General features: G+C 41.1%; 1 protein-coding gene across 1 annotated transcript in view; it reads left to right on the forward strand.

The window, feature by feature from the left end:
* Positions 1 to 12,131, forward strand: part of LOC309653568 (cyclin-Y-like protein 1) — a 34,361-nt gene extending 22,230 nt beyond the window's left edge. The window contains exons 6-10 of the mRNA XM_082478479.1: positions 1,091 to 1,142; positions 2,115 to 2,234; positions 6,056 to 6,222; positions 9,504 to 9,666; positions 11,222 to 12,131. Coding sequence (XP_082334605.1) covers positions 1,091 to 1,142; positions 2,115 to 2,234; positions 6,056 to 6,222; positions 9,504 to 9,666; positions 11,222 to 11,338 — 619 coding nt within the window. The 3' untranslated portion in view covers positions 11,339 to 12,131. The remainder of the gene's footprint in view (positions 1 to 1,090; positions 1,143 to 2,114; positions 2,235 to 6,055; positions 6,223 to 9,503; positions 9,667 to 11,221) is intronic.
* Positions 12,132 to 13,028: the final 897 nt, after the last annotated feature.

The following is a 13,028-nucleotide window of genomic DNA, read 5'->3' on the forward strand; positions in this document are numbered from 1 at the left end:
GAAGTGACAGGCTCACTTTGTTCATTTTTGAAAGAATGACTGTGTCAGTTGTACATTCAAATAACGATGGTGTTCGATGAAAAAAGTGTTTCAAATAAAGATGGTGTTCTATGAAAAAAATGACTTACCGCCAAGTCACAAGTGCTTTTCCTTAACACAGCCATATTTCAGTATGTAAAAGTGCTTAATGCATACTTTCCACTTATTCAGAATATTAAAAAGAAGGACCAAGGTTTAAGAACACTATTAATTTTTACTCTTTTATCAAGGATGTTCTTCAAGCAGATTTTTTAACTGCAAGTGGCAGTGAATAATTGAATGACTTCTAATTCAGTTTGGTACCACTGCCTTGATTCATGCTCAGAAACCAGCAGTTTTACCCACTTTTGCTTTTATACATCCATAGCAAATGTCACACAATGTGAAGGGCAGGTAGTGTCTTAGTATTCTTATAAAAGCAGTTTTGACCTCTTGGGCCTCCTGAAGGAGGGGATAGGGGAGAATCCCAGAGGCCTGCAGACCACATTTAGAGAACCGCTGTTCAAATGAGCGCAGTGTATTAGTGTGGTGAAATTTTAAATTAAAAAGCCTGGTTTCTTTTAAAATAAAAAGACAATTACATTTTTAACTCAAACTATTTAAAAGAGACAAGAAGAAATACACAATAAGGATATAAAGAACTAAAGAGAAAAAAACGGGAAAAAACCATGAATCTCATATTCACATTGATTGAAGTGAGAAGAATTTATTGCCCACCACCACTGCTTCATAAAATGTTCTTGCATATTCCAGTGTGAGGTTAGAGGGGTGAAAATATATTGGTTTACTAGCATTGCCTGTTAGGGAGGGTCAGTGCTTATAGAGGCAACTCTGGCTGGTTGTTGTAGAAAAGGTTTCACAGAACTTGATGTGCTGAGTAAAAATAGGTCAGGAAACCTTTCTAAGGGTGGAATCCAGGAGAAGAATTTATAAAACTGTTTGCTTCGTTGAAGGTTAAGCTTCCTCTACCCCTCTCTCTACTCCTAGCCGATATTTTACTAAGATAGTAAGTCCTGAATTAATTTTTTAAATGCACATTCTTATTTTATAGAGTTGCAGATAGATCCTTGGATATTTTTGATGAGAGATTACATCCACTCACAGTAAGTGTCAGTTTTATTGAAGTGGTATTTTTCTCTTATACAGTTGTGTTTATTTCATGCTGATTTGCTTTGAAATTAATTACTAGAAGAAAATTACTTCCTCCAGCTCGAAGTCAAATTCATCTTCCTTTAAGTCTTCTTCCCCACGCCATGTTGTGTCTAGTCATTTTCCCGAAGGCGTGCTGTATAAGGGGTTGATGGATATGAACCGAGTTGCACTTTGTGTGAATAGTGAGCAGGTAAGTAAACATACCCAAGTAACAGAAAATGTATCTTTTTAAAGGATGATGTTCCATAGCATCAAACAATATAAATATTTGTAAATAAACCTAATATGATAAGGCCTCTAAGAAGAAAATTAGAAAACTGTTTACATTTTAAACGAATTAAAATGACAAAGTTTTAAAATTCACTTCTCCGGGTGCTCTGTGGCCACACGTGGCTGGCGACTGCTGTACAGGACAGCACATTCTTAGAGCCTTATGGTTACAGGACACTGGAAATGTGTTTTCAAAGTTGACTACAGAAAAGTATGACATATGGTGATCAGCAAGACTTTTGAGCCTAAAAGTATTGGGTTGGCCAAAAAGTTTGTTTGGTTAGTGAATATATTGTTCAATAAAATGCTTGGTGAAAATGAAAACTGTGTCTTTTATTTTTACTTAAAACCAAATGAACTTTTTGGCCAACCCAATAGTTTACATTTGGTTAGAATTCTGTGGGGAGGAACGTGGAAATACATAAATTTTCTGCGGTTGTGCCTGTATTTTTCTTTAATGAATGGTGGTGAGTACTGGATCACTGTGGTATTTTAGGATCCCATTGTTTAGATTTAAAAGACTACAAGACATGTCACCCAATCAGAATTATTTTAAGGGGCACGTGGGCCCAAGTGTGAAGACTGCTATCTTAAGGGTACTTTTAAGTATTTTTCTTCCGTGGATACTTAAATTGCATTTTTTCTCCCTTCAGCGAGAAAAGATTCCAGAGGAATACTTCGAGCATGATCCTGAACACAAATTCATTTACGGATTTGTTCATACTCTTTCTAGTGCCGCACAGCTAACTGCTGAAGGTGCAGTAGTAACTTTGGTAAGATATTTTTTCTTTCATAAAGCATCTGTAGAAATTTCTGTCTTGTACACATGGTATGGTCCTGTTTTTCCCAAATGAAAGTAGGTTCCTGAAACGATCATTAGAACTTTATTAAGAGAAACCTATCAAAAGAAAGTAAAGTATACACATTTGAGCTTTAATCATCATTATGATTTAAAACGTTGCCATTGCTTTTCTCATCACAAAACAATTGCTATTAAAGGCAGCAGGAGAGATTTCTGGTTTCTCCTTCCACACCTGAGGGGACACACGCACGCACAGTGCACACACGCACACACAGACGACGCGTGTGGTGGTGGTGGGGCGGGGCAATCACTGAGCGCTCTGGTCCACAGGCAGAAACAGGTTCCGGGCAGTTTGAAGCTGAGTCCCAGACTGCACTGCCTAGGCAGTTCTGATGTGTGTCCTGACTGAGAACTACTGCCCTCAGTTCTCTGTTCCTTGGATAATGGATAATGGTGTTAACCATCCCTGCTGTCCTCTTACTGCCTGCATGTGAAGTTGCCCAGGACTAGGGTGCCAGTAGGACTTCAGAAGGCTTTACTCTAGTTAGCCTGCTAAGCTACAGCTGTGTAAGGACCTTTTTGTCATCCATTCCTAATTCCTATGGTAAGATTTTATCATTTGAATAATAAATCATATTCAAGTGAGAGGTAGTTGGGATTGTTTTACTCCTCCCTATAGCAAACCTGTAGGGGGGAAAGTCAGCTGCGTGGTCTGCAGGGAAGGAATACTTAGGCCACTCACTGCCTGCTCCTATCAAGGCAGAATTTAGGACAGGAGGCTTGTCCTTTTGAAAAGAGACCCCTCAGTGGGTACTGGATCAGACACAGGCCTTTTCTTGGCGCTACAGGCCACTTGGAGTGCTTAGCACATGCTTGAGAGAGGCAGGAATGGTGCTTGCATATGGAGAGCTAGGAAATGCAGGAAGGAGAGTATTTGGGTTGGAAGAGGGGCATTTCTTTGTAGCCAAGTTAAGCTTGATGTACCTGCGAGACAGCAGAATGGCAGTGTCTAGTAATCATTTGAATATATGGGATTGGAGCATGAATCTGAGCTAGAGGGAGGGAATTAAGTGTAGCTGTTCAAATGCAGAGAAAGTATGTAAAATAAAAAGTGGGTAGAAGATAGATCCTACTAGAGACTGTCAGCACTTAAGGGACAGATCCCCAGAGGAGTGGCTACAGTGGTAGGAAACCCAGCAGAGAACCCTAAGAGACACCAGGAGAGGTTCAAGAAGGAGAGTATGGTCCAAACGCTAAATGCTACCAAGAAGTTGCTCATGTCATAAATACCATGTCACTGAATACCTACTCTGTGTCACTTTTCTACATGTGGGGGGTGGAGGAGAGAACAAGTTGGATAAATAAAGTTCTCGCCTTTATGGAGCAAGTGTGGAAGACGTAAATTTTTTTTTTTTTTTTTTTTTTATCGGAGTACAGTTGATTTACAGTGTTGTGTTAGTTTCAGGTGTATAGCAAAGTATAAGTGTTTTTTTTTTAATGAGTGTTTTTTAAAAGATGACTATTTCAAGTGGTGGTAAAAACCATGAAGAGAAAGCAAGGTAAAGGGATAAAGTGATTAGAGGGGCTTACTAGAAAGCTCAGGAAGAGCCTCTTTAAAGAGGTAATGTTTGAACCCAGGACCTGGCTGAACTGAGGAAGATCAGGTACGCTGGCATTACGGGCAGAGGGGACAAGTGCAAGGCTCTGAGACAGGAACTTGTTCTGTGTGTTCAAGGAAAAGCAAGGTGGCCATTGTGATCCGAGCGGGGAATGAGGGAAAGAGCATAGGTGATGAGGTCACGGAAGGACAAGGCCGTACCGCACAGGGCCTCGTAACTTGCAGGCCACGGGAAGAAGGTATTTGTTTGATGGGAAGCCTCTGGCAGATCTGGAGCAGGCGCATAAAGTACTCTTAATTTAAGAGGCTCTCCTGGCTGCTTTGGGGAGAACAGACTGTAGTCTGTTGGGAGGCAGAGAAGTTAGGCAGTGGCAGCGATACAAGTCAGAAGTGACAGACAGAAAAGCGGTCAGGGTACCAGTGAAGGTAGAGATAACAAGAAGTCCTAACAGATTGGAGCAGGATACACTCAAGTGCAGGTTTTTGGTCTCAGCGACTGGGCGTGTGGCAGTGCTCTTTCATTTATGAGGGAAGGCCTGGGGAGTGGAGCTCTGGGACGAAGAGCTCTGGGTTGTTTGTGTGAAGGCACCGGTGACCACGGCAAGAGTAGTCTCTGTAGAGTGGTAGCAGCAGGAGGCTGACTGAAGTGGGTTAAGGAGAGGATGGGAGATGAGGAGCTGGCCTCAGGCCTGAGGACGCCGTCTAGGGGCAGTGGGGGACAGGCTGGGGACATGGAAGCATTCACACTGGAGGAAGCCTCTGACAGGGAGAAGTTGTTCAAAAGGAGACTAACTGTGGGCACAGTGCTCTGCAGAAGTGAGGTGGGATCAACTTCATTCATAGGAGAGTTAGCTTCAGTGAAAAGAAAGAAATCTCGCTTCCTCCGAGACAGGAGGGCAAGTGGGATAAATGAATATCAGCACGTGTACCAAGTTTGCCAGTACAAAGGTGAGAGGAAGTTGAGAGATTGCCAGTGTCGTTTCAGTGCCTCTGATGAGTCCCATAAAGTAGAGAGTTGAACCTTGCGGGGAGAGTCGTTCTTAGGGTACTAGAGAGTGCTGAGTTCTTTGGGGAATGGGAGCCGAATTTCACTAAGAACATATAATCTCAATACCCGTCTTTGAAAACACAGTAGAGTTTGGAGGGCATGGGCGAATCTGAGCTGTCAATCTGATAACCCTTCAGAGAGTAAACAGACTCTTTCAAACTGGACATTTTTCTTTTTGTCAAATGGCATATACACTCTTCTACAGAGGTAACAACAAATCACAGCTTACCTCTCTAATCTTTGCTCAGCTGTTAACTCCATCCAGTTCTTTGTAGGGTAGACATTTGATACATGTAAAAGAAACCATGAAATCATCTCACAAACCGGCAGGTTTAGAGGAGCCCCAGGGATACAGACACAGGCAGGTCTTCCCACCTTAAAACCAAAAGAATTGACTAAGCTGCAGATTATGTAAGACAGAAATGAATAATGAAATGATAATGGAGATGTGAAAAATTGGGGCTATGAAAAGGACTACCCTTTGTATGCATGTGTGTTCCTTCAAAAGGCACTAAAATATGGGAATACTTGACAGTTGTAAAGCCCCTTTGTACTGCCTGTCCTGCTGTGCCACGCAGCAGCCACTGGGAGGCTCTCTTGACCACCAGTTTTTATCTTCAAGTTCATGCCACAAAAGGACTGGTGACTGACTCTGAAGAGAAGGTAAAGATGTGCTCAGTCTTACCAGAATTTTACACACTCAAGCGTTATGTAAAATCGCCATGCAACCACCACCAGTCTTGTAGTTAACATTGCACGTGATAGGCACTCAAGCATTTACTGAACAGTTGAAGTCGACACTGGGCTGTATGTGCTGCCCTTGACAAGTGGGAAGGTAATAATACAATGCGTGTCTTTAGAATGCCCTTTGCTGAGATGTCCTTTCATTCCTGTGACCAAAATTGGGTTGGAAATTCACACGGGCAGAGTAGAAATATCAGACTCACAGAAATATCTGACTTACAACTGTGACCTGGCCTCTGGCCTTGGCTTGGCTGAGCAAAGTCTTTGTAGAACCTAGGAATAAAAGGGGTGTCAAAAAGAGATGAAATCTGTCATTCCTAACAATTCTTATCACAGCACTTAAACTGAACGAAAATCAAAGATCAGTGCTCTACTTTTGCAGGTTTACTTAGAAAGGCTTTTAACTTATGCTGAGATCGACATTTGCCCCACTAACTGGAAAAGAATTGTTTTGGGAGCCATTCTTCTTGCCTCCGAGTTTTGGGACGATCGGGCTGTATGGAATGTGGACGACTGCCAGATCCTCAAGGACGTTACAGTTGAGGACATGTGAGTTTGTAAGGTTACCGTGAACTTTCTAACCATTTTCCAATACCTCATTTGCTCTCATAAAGTTTACATTTTTAAGAAATGTTACATTTTAAGAAAGGTTACCTTGTGCAGAGAGCTGAAATAGACATAAAATTACAGCCTTCTTTCTATCTAGCTGTAGTATAACAATTTGTATTTCCCCTCATTCATTGGTAGGTCTTGATGTGTTATTGTTGTAATATTCTGCTTGAGAAATTGAAATTATTTTTCTGGTGGTTTTTGCCAAACATTTTACAAGCTCACTACCAGAGCAACATGGTACAGTAAGTAACTTGACAGCTTTCTTAAAGCTGTCTACCAGGTCCAGTCCATTTTTAAGGGGCACATGCCTGGTCTTTGAAGCAAGTGGCCACTGTTAAGGTCTTAGGGCCTCTAGACTACTGACAGGTTATAATTTCAACCTGAGTCACACATTGTGTATTTGCTTTTGCTGGTCTTTTTCTCCTTTTTATCTGAGGTTCTGTTGTTACAGAAACTATGATGTACAGGTAGCCACATATAAAGGTTTCAGATCCCTGTGTTCCTGTCTCCTCCCCTAAAGTCTGCTGAGCTAGGAAACACCTACCTCTCAGGTCGTCCGGGAAGCATCCCTGGGGCCTCACCCAGGGCACTCAGCAAACACAGCGGCACTTTGTGGGGCCTTGAGTTAACTAGGCAGGTTCTCCTCACAGATGGCACGCTCACATTGGCATGAAACGCCAGGCTTCCAATCTGGCTCTGGTGAAGGGCCCCAAGGGTGGGAAGCAGGATGAGCCAGAGAGGTAATTCCAGCAGACTCTCGAAGTGCCCGCTTGACAGTGAACCTGTCTTTGTGGGTGGCATTCAGGAAAATGTGAAAGGACACCTCTTGATTATATTGGACAGCAGCGGCCGATCAAGATGGCAGGCAGGGGCAAGAGTTTGTTTTTGTTACCTTTGCCCCTTACCCTAGATAATTCACAATTACCAAAGTGCATATTTACAGCTGAAGCGAGGAAAGCTGTGACTAAGAGAAGGGACCAGTGACTGTCAGTAGCTGTCAAAGTGGCTTTTGGTGAAAATGCCCACTTTGGTGATCATGTAAACCAGGTGGTCGTGGTGATATTGCTGGTAGCAATCTTAGCAAACAGTGGAACAGCAGATAATGAATTTGAAATGAATAGAAGTACTTTTGGAAGTTGCAGAAACTAAAGTGACGTTGACCAACACTATCATCAGTCTTTGAACTGGTCCCTTGAAGGAAGGAAAATTTGTAATCGTGAACACCATCCCTGCCATGATGGCAGCTGAAATTTTCTCAGAATCTGCAGCTGAGCTGACTGGGGCTCTGGTTCCAGGTACAACATCCGAGAACATGCAGGGAAACGTGTGGGTGTTCATAGACATTGAGCCCAGGAGCATTGGCGGCACTGTCCAGCTATGAAGAAACTAATTCTAAACAACGCTTTTCTGTGTAGAACGGAGAATCACCAGGAGTTATGTTTATAATAGGCTGCTTTTGTTTATGATCTTTGGGAGTTGGAAAGCATTACAACAAAGTGTTTAATACACATTTGTTTCATCCCTCTGCTGTTGACTACTATTTGTAATGGTCTCATTTTGAGTCTGAATTGAAAAATTGCTGTCTATCAGCTTTTCCTTAAAACTTTCTAACATCTCTGTGTCTTGTTAAATATATATTTCCCTTCAAAAGAGTAAGTTAAACTGAGCAGCTGCTGTTCAGACAGTTTGCTGCGCCTGTAAGTGGTAGGCTCTTCAGCCACCTAGCCATTTACAAACAGCAAAAAACACAGAAGATGCATATTCTGTAGGCATAATGCTTTTCTTCAGTGATTAAAGCTCTATTAATAGACATGTTAATCCTATGAAGTACTGTATTTCCACACAATTAAAATGTATTAGTGGAGAAAATATAAAAGGGATAGTGAAGTGCATTTATTCCTGTAGTAAATTAAGTCCTGATTAGCTGATTATCAAAACATTATCTGATTTACATTTCTATAGACTTCTGGCCGTATGAACAGGAAATTAATTTTGGAAGTAGGTTCAGTTAGGTTTAAAGTTCAACAAATGAGAAACCTCATTTCTGCTCATACTCTGCTCTCCATACAGGAGAACATGGAGCATTTGTTGATTTATCCAATGGATAAAATATTAACACTTGAAAACCAAGAAACCAAATGTATTGTAAAATAAGCCACTTGCATGTTTGTTTGGGTATTTATCATTTTTATCTAATCAACTCTCTAAAGTGATTGCTGTGAAAAGTGGTAAGATTTACTCTAACTTTATATTTATTTACTTAAACATTTGGCAAGCAAATGGCTGGATATGGTCATATAGCAGAAGCCTGCTCCCAGCACTCTACTTTCCCACTTCATTGAATTCGCCCTCTGTGGGCGTGTGCAGTCTGTCCTGGCAAGGGGCGGTAGGTCTGAACATTCTGGGCTGCTCTCCTAACACCGGGGGCAACAACTGCTCTATCAGAGGTCGTATCGTAAAGTGGGTTTAGTCTAGCTGAGACATAATCTTACTGCCTTCCTAAGCTTAAAAAGTGCATCCTGTCCTGTCATGGTGACGACAACTCACCCTAGTAAGGTTTTAAGGTGAACAGAAACTTGTATTATGCCCTTTGACACAGCCCCATGCACGGGGTGGGGGTGGGGATGGGGGGATTCCCTTTCCCATCGAATGTAGCTTATTTATTTATTTACTTGAGATGAATCCTTGTTGCCTCAAGAGTTTTCCCCCCTCAGAGATAATAGCAGTGGCTCTCGATGGATCCATTTGTTGCCGTGGTGATGTGCCCACTCCTTTTGTTGGCTCGTCTCTACTTCAGTAAGCCCCTTCCTGTCATCAGCCCGGTGAAAATGTCTGCAAGTTCTTCAGAGCTAATAAACAGCATACATCATTCCTTTCAACTGATCACTAGAGCGGGGCCTCGTGAGTGAGTGTGGAGCATGAATCGTACAGCTGCACTAATGGAACTCTGAAGAATGAGCCCCTGAGTCAGCAGCATGAGTGCATAAGAGGGCCATGACCTCTTCCCCCTTGTCCCAGACTCAAAGTGCTGGGACGCAGAAAGGACCACAAATAGCTGTACCTTGTTTGCACATTAGGGTATTAATCCAGCTGGGTAGCCATTATTGGTTTCAAAACAGTATTTAGAGCCATCCTAGTAGCTCAGAATGGTATTTTTGAAGATAGCCCAGTTGACTAAAATTGTCCTGTGTTGGTTTTGTCTTCTCCTCCTCCCCCAGGAATGAGATGGAAAGGCACTTCGTGGAGCTACTTCAGTTTAATATTAATGTTCCTTTCAGTGTGTATGCCAAATACTACTTTGACCTTCGCTCCTTAGCAGATGACAACAACCTGAATGTTCTATTCACTCCTCTTAGCAAAGAAAGAGCACAGAACTTAGAGGTAAGGCTGTGAAATCACTAACTGGGGTTTTCTGTCAGCCACCGAAGCCACACCTGTAGCTAAATTATATTAAGCAGTGATTAGGAAAATGGAAAGCTGTTAACAGTTTGAAGAGCTTATTGACCCGTTGGCATCATATTTCCTGTGTCTTTTATGGTTTATACAGGGATCCCACATTATAAAAAAAAAAATTGTCTCTTCTGTAACCATAATTCAGAATACTTTCAATCATATTTAATCTGTTCTTAATGGTTTTCCATTTGAACCTCTACACTTACATATAACCATACATGAATAATTTCTTAAAATTGTATCCCTAATCAGATGTACCTACAGAATCTACTTACCACTCTTAACTGTCTGTTTTTTTTTTAATAATTGATGTTTTGGACTATTTCTACTGTCTTGATATTTTTAATAAATAAATAAATGTATTTATTTATTTATGGCTGCATTGGGTCTTCGCTGCTGCACGCGGGCTTTCTCTAGCTGCGGCGGGCGGGGGCTGCTCTTCATTGCGGTGCGCAGGCTTCTCATTGCAGTGGCTGCCCTTGTTGCAGAGCACGGGCTCTAGAGCGCAGGGTCAGTAGTTGTGGCGCACGGGCTTAGTTGCTCCTCGGCATGTGGGATCTTCCCGGACCAGGGCCCAAATCCGTGTCCCCTGCATTGGCAGGCGGATTCTTAACCACTGCGCCACCAGGGAATTCCCTCTTAACTGTTTTTTACTCAGCTTGCAGTTCGTGTGTGTGTGTGTGTGTGTATGTGTGTGTGTGTGTGTGTGTGTGTGTATCACAGTTCAGTCCCATGAGTTTATTAGACAAAGCATCCGTGGCTAACCTGAGAGACCTATACTTGGAAGGTATAATGTGGATTCAGATACTGGATGTAGAAAGTACATGAGTTTTTAATATAAATGGTAACGTACATGGAACAACGTAATACTTATGGCTTATGATTTTTGGTGGGTATACAGCAAAATTCACAACTGAAATGAACACATTTAAAATTGATACTTTCTGTGGTACCTTGGTGGTACTTTAGAATAAGATGTTTTTCTACCATAATTTATGTGCAAGTGAAATAGCACCTTTCAGCGCTTGTCATTAGACCTCTCCTACCTTCAGCACATACCTACCTGATTAAAATTTTCTTAGAGTATGTAATAACTAATGAAAACTGAAGAGAAGTTGAATAGCTGAGTAAACACTGATTTTGCCCAAGTGTATGTCCATTACGTTTAAGGATCACGTGTGTAGGTAACAGATGATATTGCTATTAGGAGCCTATCATTAGGAAGCCAATTTTTAAGTAACTCTAAGTTATTAGGGCAAGTTACCCCTTGCCCCAGCAATCTAATCATAGCCCTTAAAGGTTATTACCTTAGGGAACTGTCAGTTAGTGTAGATATCAGCTATCCAAAGTAGCAGTAACTATGAACTTATCTAAACGAATGGAGATGTGTGGCTTATCAATGATGCTTTTTTTGTTTTTTTAAGGTCCGAACATTTTTTTCCCCCCTAATTATACCTATGTTCTACCTGATTGACTTTCCTAGGCCATTTCCAGATTGTGTGACGACAAATACAAAGACGTGTGTAGAGCTGCTATGAGAAGGTCTTTCAGCGCTGATCATTTCATTGGTATTCGGCGCTCCAATGCCATCCTCTCTTAAGGGAGAAGTGAGGGGTTGTAACATCATAAACCCCTCGAAACAAAGACTGGAGAAATATCACCTCTCCTGCTCAGAAACCAGCAAAGTTAGTATTTTCACCTTAAAGAAAGACATTGAATTCAAGAGACTCATGGACAAGCGAAGATTATGCTCATAGGAAAGAACGGGACCTCGTCAATGTAACACGCTCTTCTGTCCTTTTTATTGTAAACAGAGTTACAAAAACCACTCCAAAGCTAAAAGCTCCCAATCCACGCACAGATATCTGCTCCCAATCCACGCACAGATATCTGATAGCTGTGAGCTATGTGAGGTTTTTTAATTAATAGTTTAAATTTTTAGACTTTAAAGACACTAGCTATATAACTTCTATGTTTTTCTTACCTCACTGTCCCATACTGCTGCATATTCCTTTAGAATCAGTGCAGTATTACCATCAAAAAATGGGACTCCAAAAAAAAAAAAAAGTAAAAAAACAAAAAAAGAAAAAAAAACAAAAAAACAAAAAAAAAACAAAAAAGAAAAAAAAACAAAAAAGAAAAAAAACACAAAAAAAAAAACAAAAAAAAAACATGGGACTCCTAACAACTCATAAAGCCAAACTTCGGAACAGACTGTTGTAGCATCGTTAGGTTTTGCAGGGTTCTTCCTCCCTACTATATCATTGAAGCTGCTAGTCATTATTGGCAATCAATTTAAACCAAAAAGCTGCTGAATAACACATGTCATCCAAATTCTTTGCAGGCAGTACTTATTAGCATATTAGCATGTTTGCGATCATAAACAGAGAAAGTAGGTTATTTCCTTCTATTGGGTCCGTGCTGCATTTCTTGTTAACTATAATGGTGCTTCTGATTTTGTGATGATTTTCCTCTTTGTTATGTACTTGTGTTAAAGGATATTTTCATAATTCCAGCCAACATGGTGGTCCAGTAATTAACAAGCCGGTGATGAAATAGAAGGTGTCCCAAAAGTCTTAGAACAATTTTAAGCTTTAATATAGTGTGCTTGGATACTCCAGAACAGTGTCGCAGAAGTATAAATGCTAGACTGGCAAAACATCACTTGAAACTTTAATCGAATTTCTTCTAAACTCATTTACTTTTGTACATTTTAAACATTAAGCTTTTATTTTTTTATTTTTTATTTTTTTAAATGAATTAATTTATTTAATGGCGTGTTGGGTCGTTTCTGTGTGAGGGCTTTCTCTAGTTGTGGCAAGCGGGGGCCACTCTTCATCGCGGTGCGCGGGCCTCTCACTGTCGCAGGCTCTCTTGTTGGGGACACAGGTTCGAGCCCTGGCTTGGGAAGGCCCGTGAGCCACAATTACTGAGCCTGCGCGTCTGGAGCCTGTGCTCCGCAACAAGAGAGGCCGCGATAATGAGAGGCCCGCGCACCGCGATGAAGAGTGGCCCCCACTTGCCACAACTAGAGAAAGCCCTCGCACAGAAACGAAGACCCAACACAGCCATAAATAAATAAATACATAAATTTTAAAAAATAAAAAATAAAACAATAAACGCTTAACGTTTAAAATTTACAAAACTAAATGAGTTTAGAAGAAATTCGATTAAACTTTCAAATGATGTTTCGTAAGTTTGTGGCATTTATACTTCTACAAGTATCAAAGCTTAAAATTGCACTAAGACTTGAGGGGATACCTCCCCTCCTCTTTTTAAAATAGTCCTTT

The sequence above is a fragment of the Balaenoptera physalus genome, assembly GCF_965194825.1.
Source record: "Balaenoptera physalus genome assembly, contig: HAP1_SCAFFOLD_601, whole genome shotgun sequence".
Classification (NCBI taxonomy): Eukaryota; Metazoa; Chordata; class Mammalia; order Artiodactyla; family Balaenopteridae; genus Balaenoptera; species Balaenoptera physalus.